This window comes from Corythoichthys intestinalis, chromosome 2, assembly GCF_030265065.1.
Source record: "Corythoichthys intestinalis isolate RoL2023-P3 chromosome 2, ASM3026506v1, whole genome shotgun sequence".
In the NCBI taxonomy this organism is placed as follows: Eukaryota; Metazoa; Chordata; class Actinopteri; order Syngnathiformes; family Syngnathidae; genus Corythoichthys; species Corythoichthys intestinalis.
The window spans coordinates 16,641,937-16,660,427 of record NC_080396.1 but is presented as its reverse complement, the minus strand read 5'-3'; the positions used below and the strand labels follow the sequence as shown (position 1 = coordinate 16,660,427).

General features: G+C 39.5%; 1 protein-coding gene across 4 annotated transcripts in view; it reads right to left on the bottom strand.

Annotated features, from left to right (window-relative positions):
• hspg2 (heparan sulfate proteoglycan 2) overlaps window positions 1-18,491 on the bottom strand; it is a 272,063-nt gene that overhangs the window by 168,435 nt on the left and 85,137 nt on the right. For all 4 annotated transcript variants that reach the window (XM_057828660.1, XM_057828670.1, XM_057828678.1 and 1 more), the window contains exons 4-6: window positions 15,834-15,893; window positions 3,420-3,529; window positions 3,266-3,324 (exon numbers count right to left, since the gene is read on the bottom strand). In XM_057828660.1, coding sequence (XP_057684643.1) covers window positions 3,266-3,324; window positions 3,420-3,529; window positions 15,834-15,893 — 229 coding nt within the window. The remainder of the gene's footprint in view (window positions 1-3,265; window positions 3,325-3,419; window positions 3,530-15,833; window positions 15,894-18,491) is intronic.

The following is an 18,491-nucleotide window of genomic DNA, read 5'->3' as shown; positions in this document are numbered from 1 at the left end:
AAATATTGTGGCGCACCGCCACAACAAAATAAAAGCCGCCACGCCGTGCAAAAGAGATGTTTTATTTTTTTACTCATTTATTATCATTTTAAGGCCGTTTCAAACTAACGGCAGCCTAATGTGAAGGGTTCAGCGGCAACCTATTCATTGTGTATTGTAATGTCCGTAACTATACGAGACCACCTGAAAAAGTGACGATCGGACGGGGAGCTGTGACATCGAGGGAAGCGAGGAGGAGATAGTGGTCGCATGTCGCGGAAGCCCGACGTTATTTTATTATTCCTTTTCTTTATTATTGTTGCCACAGTAAAGTGGCTAAGCCAATACAGACTCCTATCCTTTTTTTCCCCCATCCGGGGCATTACTGTATTTTGGATCGGACTTATTGGCGAAAGTGAGTGGTGGACGGCCGTCTTGGACGGAAAGGCAAGTTTGAATGAATTTGCGCCGAGTGGCGGGTCAGATTGCCGCCGCGCTAATGTGTCAACAACGCATTCAATAGCAAAAAATGCAGGGCTGTTACAGCGAACGGATATATGCAATCACGGCTGACGAACCCTTGATTAATGCGCTTTTTTTTTTCCCCAAAAGTTTCACGAGCTCTGGGACACACAAAAAATGTCTCTCATACCTCTCCATGCTAAGCTAAATGGTACCTCGATGTGCGTTTGTGTGGAAAAGTAGTTCACGAACAACAACCAAAAAAACTATTCACCTTCTCACCGAAACTAGTAAAACTCTTTGCACGGCAATTATAATTTCCCCCTACACCTTGAAACTGCTCCATTACAATGACGTAGGTTTGGTCTCAATATAGGTGGGGACGCTATAACAACGTAACTTGCATGTACACTTTTTGCTGGGAACAGGACATTAATAAAACCAGACTATTTAGGTGAACGGGGATCAGGGCTTAATTTCTCACCAATATGAACCTAATTAACGGGTAGGCTAAATGATCAATGCAAAAATAAATCTGTATTGACTTGTTCTAACTTTCACACTGCAAATTTATAACCTTTCAATCTGATGATTTTTCTTAAATCTTTTCGAATAATTTTTTTTCCATCTTGTTTTGAGTGTTAAAGACTAGTTAACAGATTAATGGGTCAGATTATTCAATTTATTTTTGGTAAATATTACCATTTGTTCTTATTAAGCCCATACATCTAAAGGTTGGTCATTTTTCACCAAAATCAAGAGGGAAAATGATTTCAAATAATGTTATGAACAATATCACTTCTTTAAAGAAGTACATTTCTGACGAAAAAAAGCTTTTTTTTAAAGATTAAATATTAGGGGTGTCAAACGGTTAAAATTTTTAATCGAGTTAATTACAGCTTAAAAATTAATTAATCGTAATTAATCGCAATTAATCGCAATTAATCGCAATTCAAACCATCTCTATGTATGCCATATTTTTCTGTAAATTATTGTTGGTATGAAGAGATAAGACACAAGACAGATATATACATACAAAATACTGTACATAAGTGCTGTATTTGTTTATTATAACAATAAATCAACAAATGGCATTATTAACATTCTTTCTGTTTAAGTGATCCATGGATAGTAAGACTTGTAGTTCATAAAAGATAAATGTTATAGTTACAAGTTATAGTAATTTTATATTAAAACCCCTCTTCATATTTTCGTTTTAATAAAATGTGTACAATTTTCAGTCAAAAGTAGAGTTAATATAATAATAAGAAGAATAAAAATAACAATAATAAGAATTGAGTGACCAAACTCTGAGTAATGCCAGTTCACTTTGCATTGTTGTTTAGCTGTGTGAGAATAGGGCCTGATTACTACAGACTGAAGTGCTTTTCTTTTTGTGAACATTATTTTTTTTGAGAGATAGCAATATTATTTTTGTTGTGCTTTCACTAAATGATACTTCTGTTTGTTGTGAAGGAGCTGCAGAAGCGTATGCCAATAAACGGCGCAGCCCAAAGAACGCCTGTGTCCACTCGCCTTTATAACAGATATATCTCTGAGCATATCTTACCCAAAATACAACAAGAGACACATAATTGCCACTAAAAGAAAGCAAACTTACAGAAATATGTGTGGAGCACAAAGCAACAGCATAAACGTCTCACAACTACTAATTCTCCCACTATTAGAAAGAATAACATTAGTATGGAACGGCGCTGCACTGCCCCCAAGCGGCCGGTGGCATTCTCTTCACTCTTAATGTCCATAAACGGCCTCATTGAAATCTGTTTGAGGCAATGCGAGAGCGGCTCATTCAGTGCATCCGTTAATTGCGTCAAATATTTTAACGTGATTAATTACAAAAATTAATTAACGCCCGTTAACGCGATAATTTTGACAGCCCTATTAAATATACTCACTTTTTACTTAAAATAAGAGTGTTCAGATTATTTTCAGATAGCTGTTTTTTTATTTCAAGAAATCTGAGTAAAATTTACTTGAAGCACTGGCAGATAATTTCACTTATTTCTAGTATATTTACACTGAAAACAACGTAATTTAACTAGTCATCAGCCAACCAAATATCCGTTTGAGGGGGGGGGGGGGGGAATGGTGTCATTAACAGTCTGAGCATAATGAAAGTAATTCACTTAATAATGGTAGGGTCAATTCTATCCTTACAAAATATGTGAAGACAATCTACATGACCTCTATAACTGAACTCATTATATAATGCAAATAAGGTTGCCTAAAAGTTGGTGGGGAAATTTTGAGCATCCTGAAAAGTTCCTAGTGATATGTTCTTAAGGTTCCTATGCAAACCTACGCCATTGGTCCATTAACAGAAGGACAAGTATTGTTGTGTTAATGTTGTACATTAAAAATTACGAGATGTAAGTAGTACTATTGCTACGGGGAAAAAAAGTCGTATTATTACATAGGGTAATGTAGCTGTAATCAGCTACGCATTTTACGTACATGTACCGTAGCTGAGAGCTACGACATTAGCCTGGCTAATGAAATATTTCAAATAGATCTTTGTTATGGTTCTTCTTGGGTAACAAAATGTGGGGAAAAAATTTATTTGTCATGATATGACGCAATTTTGCCATGGCACGACATGGTGAGTGCTCTAGATGTTTGCCCTTAAGGACGAATATTTACAGTTACTGTATGAGGATTTATGAATGACAGGCATACACCGCCTTGGGTGGTGTGAAAATATGGAAGAAAATATGAAAGAAATCACCAGTCTCCTGCACACAGCTGCAGGGACTCTACTAAAGGTTTCACAAAACTTGATTTAAAGCATTTGAGTGCGTACTTAATGAGGACCACGCTGACTGTCTGTACACCTGGAATCCTGCTGTATTCTGACTCCAACTGTGAAGGGGGAGAAAAAGAAATATAATAAGCATAGTTTTAACTACCCTTTTAAGGTGAGAAATTTGACAACAGTTCAAAATTCAAAGACTTACCGTGTCAACCACAGCTTCTGAAATCTCATTAAAAGCTGATGAAAAGATGTCCTCCAGTTGTGGAGTGTAGATGATTGAGTCGGTGAAGTTGACAAGAGCTCTGTAATAAACTAGATTCAGAGAATATAAATAAGAATTTAGACAAAGATAGTTAGATAAAGTTAGATAAAATGACTACAATCAGCCTAAGATTGGAGCTGGGTTCCTTTGCAACATTTGGATATGAGCCTCATTCTACAATCTCAAGTAACTATGACACCTGATATTTCCCCTAGGGAAGATTTTGGTTAAAAACTGAAGTGCACAGACGGACAGGCCTGCTTGTGGCTTAAACAAGAACCACAATCCAATTACGGGGTCTATTTTCATATCTCAATTGTGGTTTGGTTTCACTTTAAGCTAGCTGCTGTGTAGCTGCTGTGTAGCTACACACAGGCTCATGCTTTGACAACTGTGCCCTTAACCCACAGTCTCAAATATAAGTGTGAAATTACAACATGCTGTCCTCCCAGTCAGCACTGTGGGATTTTTTTGGAGGATGCAGGCAAATACCGTAATTTTCGCACTATAAGGCGCCACCCACTAAATAAGACACGAAAACGGCATTTGTTCACCGTAGGGCTGTCAAACGATTAAAATTTTTAATCGAGTTAATCACAGCTTAAAAATTAATTAATCGTAATTAATCGCAATTCAAACCATCGATAAAATATGCCATATTTTTCTGTAAATTATTGTTGGAATGGAAAGATAAGACACAAGACGGATATATACATTCAACTAGGGCCGCAGCTATCGAATATTTTAGTAATCGAGTAATCGACTGAAAATTCTATCGATTAATCGAGTAATCGGATAAAACAAATAAATTTTTAGGTGAAGAGCAATTATAGATATACATGAGAAAACAAGACATTTCATCTAATCTTGAACCATTTTCAGTCAATCAATGTCTTTATTTTCGATGTATATTGTTGAAAACAGCCAACAATTGCATCTCAGATGTAACTAGAATAGGGCTGCAGCTATCGAATATTTTAGTAATCGAGTAATCGACTGAAAATTCTATCGATTAATCGAGTAATCGGATAAAACAAATATATTTTTAGGTGAAGAGCAATTATAGATATACATGAGAAAACAAGACATTTTATCATTTTCAGTCAATCAATGTCTTTATTTTTGATGTATATTGTTGAAAACAGCCAACAATTGCATCTCAGATGTAACTAGAATTTTAAAAAATGACTAATTCACTGCTTTCACTCAAAAAACCTTTAGATCTTATTTATATATATATATATATATATATATATATATATATATATATATATATATATATATATATATATATATATATATATATATATATATATATATATATATATATATATATATAAACACACCTAAAAATGCCTTTACGCTTGATAACACACATCACTTAAAAGTTAGGATTTTTTCCTACGTTTTTCAATTAAATTTCTATTTGTGTCAAGCCATTTTTAAGTTCTAGTTAAGTTTTAAGTTAGTCTAAACTGTAAGTCCTGATAGGATTTAAGTTTTTGCACTGTTCAAAATAAATGTATGATACAGGCTGTATTGGAGCACATTAGGGACTAGTGCTACTTGGTGTTTTATCCAGCAATGATTACTGAGCTAAAATTGATAGTTAGCATTGTTGAGTTTTTATTTGACATGCTCATCACTCCACAACGCTATGTTATGTTATAGCCTGTATGTAAGACACGTTAGCCACGCATCGAAAGCGGTCTTAACTAATTGAAACCTAGCCCTCCGCAGTGCTAACGTAAGGTGAGCTAGTAGTGACAGTAACGTTAATCTTATACAGTATATTAGCGTTTAGCGCTCTTTATTAGCGCTTAGCGCTCTACTGCTTTAAGATGGCGGCTGTTTGCTAACGCTGCCCAGACGCGGCCTAGTCTGTCATTGCGCATCTAGTTCAACATACATGTGATCTCTATGAGACTCACTGGACGCCACCTGCAACTAACGTAGCATGAGCGGGCTAGTATTTAGCAACGTCGGCGTCGTTTGTAGCGGTTGTCGGCTGCAGTAAGTTTTTTTTTTTTGCTTCTTCCTCTACGCACGTGACATCAGCGCGTTGTCCCGCATTAAAAGTAGTCCGAGCAAAACGTGATGCTTAGAGCTGTCAAAATAAACGATTACTCGAGGTGAATAAAATTACTCGGATCAGTTTTTAAACTCGAGTTACTCGAGTTGCTCGAGTATTCGTTTCAGCTCTAAACTAGAATAAAAAAAAAAAAAGACTAATTCACTGCTTTCACTCAGAAAACCTTTAGACCTTATTTAAAAAAAAAATATATATATATATATACATATACACCTAAAAATGCCTTAACGCTTGATAACACACATCACTTAAAAGTTAGGATTTTTTCCCCACGTGTTTCAATTGAATTTCTATTTGTGTCAAGCCATTTTTAAGTTCTAGTTAAGTTTTAAGTTCGTCTAAACTGTAAGTCCTGATAGTATTTTGAGTTTTTGCAGTGTTCAAAATAAATGTATGATACATGGTATTGGAGCACATTAGTGACCAGTGCTACTTAGTGTTTTATCCAGCAAAGACTACTGAGCTAAAATTGATAGTTAGCATTATTGAGTTTTTATTTTACATCCTCATCACTCCACAACGCTATGTTATGTTAAAGCCTGTATGTAAGACACGTTAGCCACGCATCGAAAGTGGTCATAATTAATAGAAACCTAGCCCTCCGCAGGGCTAACGTTACGTGAGCTAGTCACAGTAACGTTAATCTCATTTATTAGCGCTTTAGCGCTCTTTATTAGCGCTTAGCGCTCTTTATTAGCGCTCTACTGCTTTAAGATGGCGGCTGTTTACTAACGCTGCCCAGACTCGGCCGAGTCTGTCAATGCGCATCTAGTTCAACATACATGTGATCTCTATGAGACTCATCAGACGCTACCTGCTACCAACCATCGTGCGGGCTAGTATTTAGCAACGTCGGCGTCGTTTGTAGGGGCTGTCGGCTGCAGTAAGTTGTTTTTTTTTGCTTCTTCCTCTACGCACGTGACATCAGCGCGTTGTCCCGCATTAAAAGTAGTCCGAGCAAAACGTGATGATTAGAGCTGTCAAAATAAATGATTACTCGAGGTGAATAAAATTACTCGAATCAGTTTTTAAACTCGAGTTACTCGAGTTGCTCGAGTATTTGTTTCAGCTCTACATTCAACATACTTTACATAAGTACTGTATTTGTTTATTATAACAATAAATCAACAAGATGGCATTAACATTATTAACATTCTGTTAAAGCGATCCATGGATAGAAAGACTTGTAGTTCTTAAAAGATAAATGTTAGTACAAGTTATAGAAATTTTATATTAAAACCCCTCTTAATGTTTTCGTTTTAATAAAATTTGTAAAAATTTCAAACAAAAATTTAAACTAGTAGCTCGCCATTGTTGATGTCAACAATTACACAATGCTCATGGTGCTGAAACCCATAAAATCAGTCGCACACAAGCGCCAGCAGAGGGCGACAAAACACCAAAAAACACAAGTAACAATTGGACATGACACTGTGCTGTCATTTTAATCTGTTTGAGCGGGGCATGTGCGTTAAATGTGTCAAATATTTTAACGTGATTAATTTTTAAAATTATTTACCGCCCGTTAACGTGATAATTTTGACAGCCCTTGTTCATAGATAGGCCGCACTGGACTATAAACTGCAGCTGTCTTTGCTGTATTATCCGATATTCATACAAAAAAAGATATTAACCGGTAACACTTTATTTGACAGCGGCATCATACGACGGTCAGAAGACAAAATGAACCACCATGAAGCTTTCAACCAATTGGCTGCAAAGCTTCATTGCTTCAAGAAGCTTCATTTAGCCATCACTGCTCCCTTGAGGGAGACAGTCAACTTCTTCAGCCACCTGCTGTCAACACTGTGATTGTCCACCATGCTTCCTCGCATGCATTGCAGCGCTACAGATGTAAATAACAATCAAAATTTCTGGTCTGCGCTAATTATTTATTCAGTTACTGTTCCAGTTGTTTTTTTAATGGCTAGTTATGGTATTTGGTAACACTTTATTTGACAGTGGCGCCATAAGACTGTCATTAGACAATCATAATTCTGACATGACACTATGATGAGCATTAATGAATGCTTATAACAGATGTCATTTAGTGTTATCCGGCAAATTATCTCAGTTTTGAATGGGTGTAAAAGATCAGACCTGGACACAGTATAAGTTAGTAACATAATTTGCCAGATGACACATAATGACATCTGTCATAAGCATTCCGTAATGCCCATGATAGTGTCATGTCATAAATGACAGTCTTATGATGCCACTGTCAAATAAAGTGTTACAAAATACCATAAGCAATTAATGAAACAACTGGAACAGTAACTAAATAAATAATTAGCACAGAACATGAATTTTGATTGTTATTTACAAATGTAGCTCTGCAATGAATCCTAGGAGGTATGTGTTGCCTATTAACCCAAATAAATCAACAAATAAGCCGTACTGGACTATGAGTCATAGGATTCAAAATGAAGGAAAAAAGCGGCGGCTTATAGTCCGAAAATTAAGGTAGACAGAAATAAATAATTCAGTGAAAATTAATTAATTCAAGTTTGGCCAAAATGAACACTGATGAACACCATTGTTAATCATTTTGATGTAATAGTTAAATAAAGCTGCATAACAAACCATCAGTAGGGATTAACACATCTAATTTTATTTCTGGTTGTGGTAGACACGTGTGGGTTTTTTTTTTTTTTTTTTTTTTTACTCAATCGGCATGAACTCAGACTAAACCTTTACAGTTCTAAGACTACCAAAATTACTGTATTTATATTTCCTAAGCCAGGAGAAATGAGACAATTATGTTTTTAGGCACTTTTCCATTTCTAGTAATAGGTTTTTTTAGGGCTGTCAAAGGATTAAAATTTTTAATCAAGTTAATCACAGCTTAAAAATTAATTAATCGTAATTAATTGCAATTCAAACCATCTCTAAAATATGCCGTATTTTTCTGTAAATTATTGTTGGAATGGAAAGATAAAACGGATATATAGATTCTACATACTGTAAGTACTGTATTTGTTTATTATAACAATAAATCCACAAGATGGCATTAACATTATTAACATTTTTTCTGTGAAAGGGATCCACTGATAGAAAGACTTGTAGTTCTTAAAAGATAAATGTGAGTAGAAGTTATAGTAATTTTAGATTAAAATCCCTCTGTATGTTTTCGTTTTAATAAATAAAAAAATAAAAAAATAAACTAATAGGTTGCCATTGTGGAAGGTAGTGATTTAAATACACCACAAAGTGTCAAGGGCGAGTTTTAAATTAATTAGAGATCTAGCCAAGTTTTTCAAGTGCGTTTTGCCCCTCGACTGACGCCTTAGTTTCCGGGTACATTGTCCCTTAAGTTCATTTGAGTGTTGACTTCACGTACGAGACCTCTGATAGATTGTATATTGTGACTAAATATTGCCATCTGGTGTATTTGTTGAGCTAAACAAAATGTTTGAATAGAGTTTGACGAAAGTCTGAGTATTATTTTGCATAGCTATTTTGATTGGGAATGCCAGTTCTCTTTGCATTGAGCGCTTTTCTTTTTGTGAACATTATTTTTTTTTGAGAGATAGAAATATTATTTTTGTTGTGCTTTCAGTAAATGATACTGTAGCGACTTCACTGTTCTGCCCAAATGCATGATGGGAAGTTGGGCAACCATGACTGTCAGCGGTGGCTGCAAATGGCATATCTTCTCTGCCTTGTGTTCAATACAGGGTGTTAAGAAAAAGATCATCTCCTGTCATTCTTCTCCGCGTCGCTCGCCACAATAGTTATTATTGTTGTGGGAGAGATGCCAAAGTTTATGACAATTAATAGCGCGGCCCCATGAATGCTTGTGTCCACTCCACTCTCTTGTCTCTGCCTCTTAGCTCTCAATATATATAAAACGGCGCCATTGTAGTCTGTTTATGGCAGTGCATGAGTGGGTCGTTCCGCGCATGCGTAAAATATTTTAACGCAATTAATTAAAAAAATTAATTATTTTAAAAATTAATTACCGCCCGTTAATGCGATAAATTTGACAGCCATAGTTTTTATAAAGATTAGCATGCCTTGAAACAATTTAGGATAACCAAGAAGGTGATTTTCTCTTCTTGAAAAGCTTTTGATCAGTTAATTGACAACATATCAAGATATTAAGAATCGTATTGCGATCTTGCATAAAAGTAATTCATCCTTGAGTGCAACTTCATTTATGCTGCTTTCAGACTAAATATTTTCAGAATATTTTACACTAATAATTCATAATGCAAAAAAATGAAATCACAACACTGCAATGTCAGCTGGATTATTACATTTGCCATGTAGCATGGTTACACTATGAAGCTATAATAGTCTAGGGCCGTATCACCTCACATCACTGCCAACGCATTGCTTGAAAGAGTCTGCCAACTCTAGTCGTGCTGCCATTGGGGTTGAAGAAGGAAGTCAATATTTGAACTGTTTCTTGCAGCTCTATGCTACTTGCAGTGCACAAAGCAAAGGGTAATGTTTGGAGTGCTGCCCGTTTAGGGCCTGTGGACACTCTGGCTTTTGCCCGAGCTTTGGCTAAATGAGGAAAAGACTCTTGTTTCAGTGAGAGCACAGCACACAGCAAAGTGATACTTTGCAGCATGTCATCATTCTAGCTCCTAAAAACTCTTAATTTGGGGACTGAATGACTACGGGCTTCTCACTCTTATGTGCTCATTAATCCTTAAAACACATCACATTGGATCACTAAAAATGCATAAGGTGTCATATACAGTGGGGCAAACAAGTATTTAGTCAACCACTAATAGTGCAAGTTCTCCCACTTGAAAATATTGGAGAGGCCTGTAGTTGTCAACATGAGTAAACCTCAACCATGAGAGACAGAATGTGGAAAAAACCCAGAAAATCACATTGTTTGATTTTTAAAGAATTTATTTGCAAATCATGGTGGAAAATAAGTATTTGGTCAATACCAAAAGTTCATCTCAATACTTTGTCATGTACCCTTTGTTGGCAATAACGGAGGCCAAACGTTTTCTGTAACTCTTTACTAGCTTTTCACACACTGTTGCTGGTATTTTTGCCCATTCCTCCATGCAGATCTCCTCTAGAGCAGTGATGTTTTGGGGCTGTTGTTGGACAACACGGACTTTCAACTTCCTCCACAGATTTTCTATGGGGTTGAGATCTGGAGACTGGCTAGGCCACTCCAGACATGCTTCTTACGAAGCCACTCCTTTGATGCCCTGACTGTGTGTTTGGGATCATTGTCATGCTGAAAGACCCAGCCACGTCTCATCTTCAATGCCCTTGCTGATGGAAGGAGATTTTCACTCAAAATATCTCGATACATGGCCCCATTCATTTTTTCCTTTACACAGATCAGTCGTCCAGGTCCTTTTGCAGAAAACAGCCCCAAAGTATGATGTTTCCACCCCCATGCTTCACAGTGGGTATGGTGTTCTTCGGATGCAATTCAGTATTCTTTCTCCTCCGAACACGAGAACCCGTGGTTCTACTAAAAAGTTATCTTTTGGTTTCATCTGACCATAACACATTCTCCAAGTCCTCTTCTGGATCATCCAAATTCTCTCTAGCGAACCGCAGACGGGCCTTGACGTGTACTTTCTTCAGCAGGGGGACACGTCTGGCAGTGAAGGATTTGAGTCCCTGGCGGCGCATTGTGTTACTGATAGTAGCTTTTGTTACTGTGGTCCCAGCTCTCTGTAGGTCATTCACTCGGTGCCCCCGTGTGGTTCTGGGATTTTTGCTCACGGTTCTTGTTATCATTTTGATGCCACGGGGTGAGATCTTGCATGGAGCCCCAGATCAAGGGAGATTATCAGTGGTCTTTTATGTTTTCCATTTTCTAATAATTGCTCCCACAGTTGATTTCTTTACACCAAGCATTTTACCTATTGCAGATTCAGTTTTCCCAGCCTGGTGCAGGTCTACAATTTAGTCTCTGGTGTCCTTCAACAGCGGAGTTTGGAGTGTGACTGACTGAGTTTGTGGACAAGTGTCTTTTATACCGATAATGAGTTAAAACAGGTGCCATTAACACAGGTAACGAGTGGAGCCTCGTTAGACCTAGTTAGAAGAAGTTAGACCTCTTTTACAGCCAGTTTGTAGGTGACCAAATACTTATTTTCCACTCTAATTTGGAAATAAATTCTTTAAAAATCAAACAATATGATCTTCTGTTTTTTTTTCCACATTCTGTCTCTCATGGTTGAGGTTTACCCATGTTGACAATTACAGGCTTCTCTAATCTTTTCAAGTAGTCGAACTTGCACAATTGGTGGTTGACTAAATACTTATTTGCCCCACTGTAAAACAAATAATGAATTTTTTTTTTTTCATTTGTGTAATAGACAGTGTATACTGTCCAGCCCAGCTAAAGGCGGTCCAACAAAATATTGTGAGTGTATGACCTTTATTCATTTTGTCCATTGCACTCATAAACATTCAATATTTGCCTATTGTATTTCTTTCTGTCTTTGTACATTTGTGCATTTGTCCTGCATGTATATTTTGGCATTTTCAAGTGTATTTTTTGCTCAAGTACTAGATGACTCCATAGCTCTTATAGCTTCAAGCTTGAGTGCAGCCTGGCGGGGTTGCTGGAGCGCTTGATGTGAACACTGTTATTGTTGAACTGAAAGTGAATAATTGTTGAATTGCCTGAATGTGGAAACAAGACAGGCAACATCAAAGTTTCTCATCAAAGTGCTTCATTTGACCCGCAACTAATCGCATCAATTGAGTGGGCGCTCGCCGCCAGGTCAGCTCCCTGCACACTCTGAGGTTGCTGCTTTAATGCACTGACCTAGCGAGTATGCTGCTGCCTGAGATCTTTTGATGACAGTGCTGCTAACAAGCAAGACCAATTCCACTTTATGTCACTCACTAGTTCCAGTGAACGAAATCCTGTAAAGCAGTCCCACTGTCAACGGTGATGAAACAGGGGGTGTTAGTGGAGACATGGATGAAAAATGGAGTCTGGAAAAATACATTTTGCACTCTTGATTCAAAAATGTATTTGGCTATTAAACCTACTCAGTAGAACTGTGGCTGCATTGTACTTTGGGCCCCCACCAGCGCAGACAAGCCTACACCAAAGACAAAGACTTGATTGAGTGATGATGCTAGCCTGGCCTTAAAAGCCTAGCCTCATTGGGCTTGACCTTCAACCACCAAAGTAATGCCTACGGCAATTGCCCATCATCAGCCGAGCCAGGGGAGGATGGAGCGAAGGAAGAATTTCATTGTAAGTAATTTGTAATATTTTCCCACTTATTTTTGTGACATAGAAAAAAAACAAGAAAGAAAGAAAGAATATGTATTATTACTAATACATACAGTATGTAACAAATCCATAATATAAAATATACTGACAGAGAAGTGGTGGTTGTAGTAGTTTAATGGTCTACCTGCTTGTGTTTTTTTCTATTAGGTTTCCAGAGGAATCCATTCATCCATCCATCCATCCATTATCTACCGATTAATCCGGAGTAGGGTCACGAGGGCAGCAGCTTTAGCATGGAAGCCCAGACTTCCCTCTCCCCAGCCACTTCAACCAGCTCCTCCGGTGGGATCCAAAGGCGTTCCCAGGCCAGCAGAGAGACCAAGTCTCTCCAGCGTGTCCTGGGTCGTCCCTGGGCCCTCCTGCTGGTGGGACATGCCCGGAACACCTCTCCAGGGAAGCGTCCAGGAGACATCCAAACCACATGCCCAAGCCACCTCAACTGACTCCTATTAACGCAGAGCAGTTTGCCTGGCACCTACAGACTATTCTCTCTGTATTTTTTAAACACTGAGAGAAATTGTCTGGGACCCAGCCCATTAACGGCCTCTCGAGCAAGCACAAAATCAACCGTCCAATCAGATTCGTTTATTTGCGTGACGTGTTCTTAACGAGTAACGTCACTGTTGCGCGCTGAAAGTCGTCTCTACAACAACACAGATGGCGAACGAGAGAGCAGAGAATATGTTCCAATCCGCGGTAAAACCAGTTTTAAATTACCAAAAACACACCAACACAAGTCATTGACAACAGTCAACATGGCTCGCGCTAGCCATGTTGAATAAACTTCTCCATTCTCCGCTCACGCAAATTACTTGTCGCTTTAACAACGTCACGTCTGCCCGTCACTGATTGGTCCACTCCGCTGTCTGTTTGCTGTGGCTTGCTACGCCCTTGGAATTTGATCCGCCGGACGGTCGCCAGACTCAATCGCTGGAACAGCGGTGAGTCTGGTATACCAGGCAACAGAGGAGTAGAGGCTTTGACACCAAGCCCCTCCCGGATGACTGGGCTTCTCACCCTATCATTTTGGCTGATAGTATCCGGGATCTTGTTCTTTCAGTCACAATCCACAGCTCATGACCATAGGTGAGGGTAGGAACGTAGGTCAACTGGTAAATCGAAAGCTTCGCCTTTTGCCTCAGCTCCTTCTTCACCACTACGGACTGGTGCAGAGTCCACATCACTGCGGACGTTGCACCGATCCGCCTCCCAATCTCCCTGCTCCCTTCTACCCTCACTCGTGACCAAGACCCCAAGATACTTGAATTCCTCCACTTGGGGCAGGATCTCATCTCCAACCCGGAAGGGCACACCACCCTTTCGACAAAGGACCACGGTCTTGGATTTGAAGGTGCTGACCTTCATCCCACCCGCTTCACACTCGACTGCAAACCGCTCCATTGAGAGTTGGAGGTCACAGCTTGATGAAGCCAACAGAACCACATCATCTGCAAAAGGAGGGAATGTATTGCTGAGCCCACAAACCAGACTGTATCAATGCTGCTGGAGACTGGCTAGGCCACTCCAGGACCTTGAAATGCTTCTTACGAAGCCACTCCTTTGTTGCCCTGGCTGTGTGTTTGGGATCATTGACATGCTGAAAAACCCAGCCACGTCTCATCTTCAATGCCCTTGCTGATGGAAGGAGATTTTCACTCAAAATCTCTCGATACATGGCCCCATTCATTCTTTCATTTACACAGATCGTCGTCCAGGTTCCTTTGAGAAAAAAAGCCCCAAAGCATGATGTTTCCACCCCCCCATGCTTCACAGTGGGTATGGTGTTCTTCGGATGCAATTCATTATTTTTTCTCCTCCAAACACGAGAACCTGTGTTTCTACCAAAAAGTTCTCTTTGGGTTTTATCTGACCATAACACATTCTCCCAGTCCTCTTCTGCATCATCCAAATGCTCTCTAGCGAACCACAGACCGACCTGGACGTGTACTTACTTAATCAGGAGGACATGCCTGGCAGTGCAGGATTTGAATCACTGGTGGCGCATTGTGTTACTGATAGTAGCCTTTGTTACTGTGGTCCCAGCTCTCTGTATGTCATTCACTAGGTCCCCCCATGTGGTTCTGGGATTTTTGCTCACCGTTCTTGGTATCAAGGGGTGAGACCTTGCATGGTGCCCCAGATCGAGGGAGATTATCAGTGGTCTTGTATGTCTTCCATTTTCTAATAATTGCTCCAACAGTTGATTTTTTTACACCAAGCGTTTTACCTATTGCAGATTCAGTCTTCCCAGCCTGGTGCAGGTCTACAATTTTGTCCCTGGTGTCCTTCGACAGCTCTTTGGTCTTGACCATTGTGGAGCTTGGAGTGTGACTGACTGAAGTTGTGGACAGGTGTCTTTTATAACGATAATGAGTTAAAACAGGTGCCATTAATACAGGTAACGAGTGGAGCCTCGTTAGACCTTGTTAGAAGAAGTTAGACCTCCTTGACAGCCAGAAATCTTGCTTGTTTGTAGGTGACCAAATAATTATTTTCCACTCTAATTCGGAAATAAATTCTTTCATAATCAAACAATGTGTTTTTCTGTTTTTTTTTTTCACATTCTGTCTCTCATGGTTGAGGTTTACTCATGTTGATAATTACAGGCCTCTCTAATCTTTTCAAGTCGGACAACTTGCACAATTGGTGGTTGACTAAATACTTATTTGCCCCACTGTAAAATAAGTGTCACCAATTAAAAAAAAAACTTATTATGCAAACTGACTGGCGTGAGGCATGTGAAGAGTTATTTTTATTATCATGTGAGATTTCTTTTTCTCATTCCAAGCATGTGATAGAGACACATGAAAGTCTGAAATTAACTGTAATATACAGTTTTGTTGTTGACTCATATTGATCCTATCCATCATCTGGGTCGAGCTCATTGCGTTTTAAAGATGAATCCTTCAATGTTTTCTTAGCGTTTCTTTAGAAGTGCATTATTAAGCAAAGCAGGTTGAAGGTGAGAGTGTGTAAAGAATAACACAAAGGAGGAAATTACAGCTGAAGGACTTACTGTAGGCTGGCTCGGCTGCACTCTTTATGTTCACCACATATGAAGAGTCCAACCAGTTCTCTATAGTAAGCAATGTGGGGTAAGAAGCAAAGGAGCAAGAAACACAAGGACAAAGTGTAGCACACAAAGAGGGAAGCAAAAAGGTTCACAGGAAAAAAGCGACATAATGAAGGATGTGTTAGCCAAGCAGGGGCGGAGAAGTTAAGACATCAGGACAGTTGGAAAGTAAATGATTCAAAGTAAGAAAAAAAAAACAAAGTCAGTTGCAGGAATACACAGAAAGGTTTCATGAATTAAGTGCATGCAACACATTACATGTTTTAAAGTCCCTATGACAGCAATAAAGCATGTTTATTTCATATTTCAAAGTCTATTTTATGCTCTTGAATGAAATGGACCACTTGGATGTGTGTGGAAGCGATCGATTTATTTATTCAATTTTTTAAATCTCGCGCCAAGAAAATTAGTGACTAGTGACGGATTAAGCTGATTTTGCGGATGAATTTGTTTATTTTTTGCATCACGCCAGCCCAATGTGCTGCAGCATTTTGTTGCTGCACCAGGGAGAGTCGTGTGAGCCTTTTTGGGTTTCGAAAAGTTCCCGTTCACCGCAGAGAATTGCCAAAACAAGTCAGACAACTGTGGGACTATTGGACCGACGAGGAAGTGAGTAAACTACATGTTTTGTATTATGTCAAATACTGGGATCATTGCACACGTTCTAAAAAAGAGGTGGCTTGCATTTTGTGGGTGACAATGCTCCCTGTCCACCGAGAAGACCACTCGGCTGACGACCAGCCTCTTGTCACACACCATGGTCACTTCCACCTCTTCGGTGGCTGCCAATTGACCACTATCCTCGGCTTGGGCTCGGGCAGCCCCCCACTCTGACGTCGGCCGGTTTGTCCATCAAGCATGCGCTATTTTCGGCGTTCATTCCCCTCTCTGCCTGCTCGCCGGAGCCGCAGCAGAACGACAAGCTGTAACTTGCTCGGGGCTGGCTGATCGATAAAGACAATCAACCCCGCCACTGTGTGTGACATGAGTCGGGGTAGTTTTGTGCGATATATTTTTTTAGAAAGACGAGAAAAGGACTTTGAAAAGCTGCTCGGTTCGGGTTAGCATGTCAGCTAGCTGTCACACCTCCAGTTTTGTTTACATGTTCACCGTTTCCCCTCTTTCCCTGGGGACGTGCATTGCCTGCCTGGTGGGGCCGCGACAGAACGACGAGCCTTAACTTCCTCGCCACCGGGGGCTGGCCGATCGGTGAAGACAATCAACCCCGCCGCTGTGAGAGGCATGAGTCAGGGGTAGTTTTGTGTGATTTTTCGTTTTCAAAAGGCGAGAAAAACACTTAGAAAAGACGCTCTGTTCAGGTTAGCACGCCGGCTAGCTGTCACGCCTCCTGTTTTGTTTACATTTTCGGCGTTTCCCTTCTCTCCCTGGGGACGAGCACTGCCTGCCCGGTGGGGCCGCGACAGAATGACGAGCCTTAACTTGATCGCCGCCAGGGGCTGGCCGATCGGTGAAGACAATCAACCCCGCTGCCGTGCGGGACATGAGTCAGGGGTAGTTTTGTGTGATTTTTCGTTTTCAAAAGGCAAGGAAAAGACTTGGAAAAGATGCTCAGTTTGGGTTAGCACGTCGGCTAGCTGTCACACCTCCTGTTTTGTTTACGCTCTTTCCTCCGTCACCGAAGCCGGGGCAGGGAAATGACAAAAGCCAGAGTAACTCCGGTGGCATAAAATACCGTTCGAGAGGTTATGAAGTCAGCAGTTTTGACCATTACGCAGTAGTTTTGCCCTGTCGTACTAAATAAATGTTTTGTTTAATATTTCATATTCCATTTCGCACAACACTGCTATTTTTAATGACCATACCATTCATTTACCAAATTGGGGAAAATTACTTAGATAAAAAGAATATCCTGTAAAAATATTGGGAGTAGAGAGATTGAAAAACTGATGACATTTTGCTGCTCTCTATCACATTTTCCTCATTCTGAATCTTCCCCTTCAATGGGTTGAATTCTAAATCAGCTGAAATCTTTACCCTGACGACGTCATCATCCAGCTGGGGACGCTAGAACGCTATAATGACTGGCGGGGCTAAGCGGCAGATTAAAAAACTAATTTCTCGTAATCTGCGCTTTGCCAAATGGTTGTATATAGTCGAATCATCTCAAAATATGATTTTAATTCACATAATAATGCTATTTAAGATTTTTTCATGCTGTCACAGGCACTTTAAACACATGTAGAAATAACAGATATTTGAATATGACTCCAATGGCATAACATAAAAATGACACGTTTCTAGTGTTATATATATTGCAATGATGTAAGTATGCATATATGTAAAAACTATCTTGTGGAGAGGCAATAACCTTTACTGGTTCAACAGCTGACCTCAGCAGGGAAATGCAAACTCTTTTCAATGAGCCATGCAGGTCAAAACCCAATTTGATGAAATCAGGGCACTTGCTTGTGGATCCCTGCAAATCACATCATTGGTACGCCTCATGTGTGACAAAGGACCGTTGAAGCTTAATTTGAGTTGATGAGTGAGGAAGTCTGCTGACATCATGAAGTCAAGGACTCAAGTGTCAGGGAGACAGCTCTTTATTCTGACAGAACAAAGAGGATATCCACCAAACCA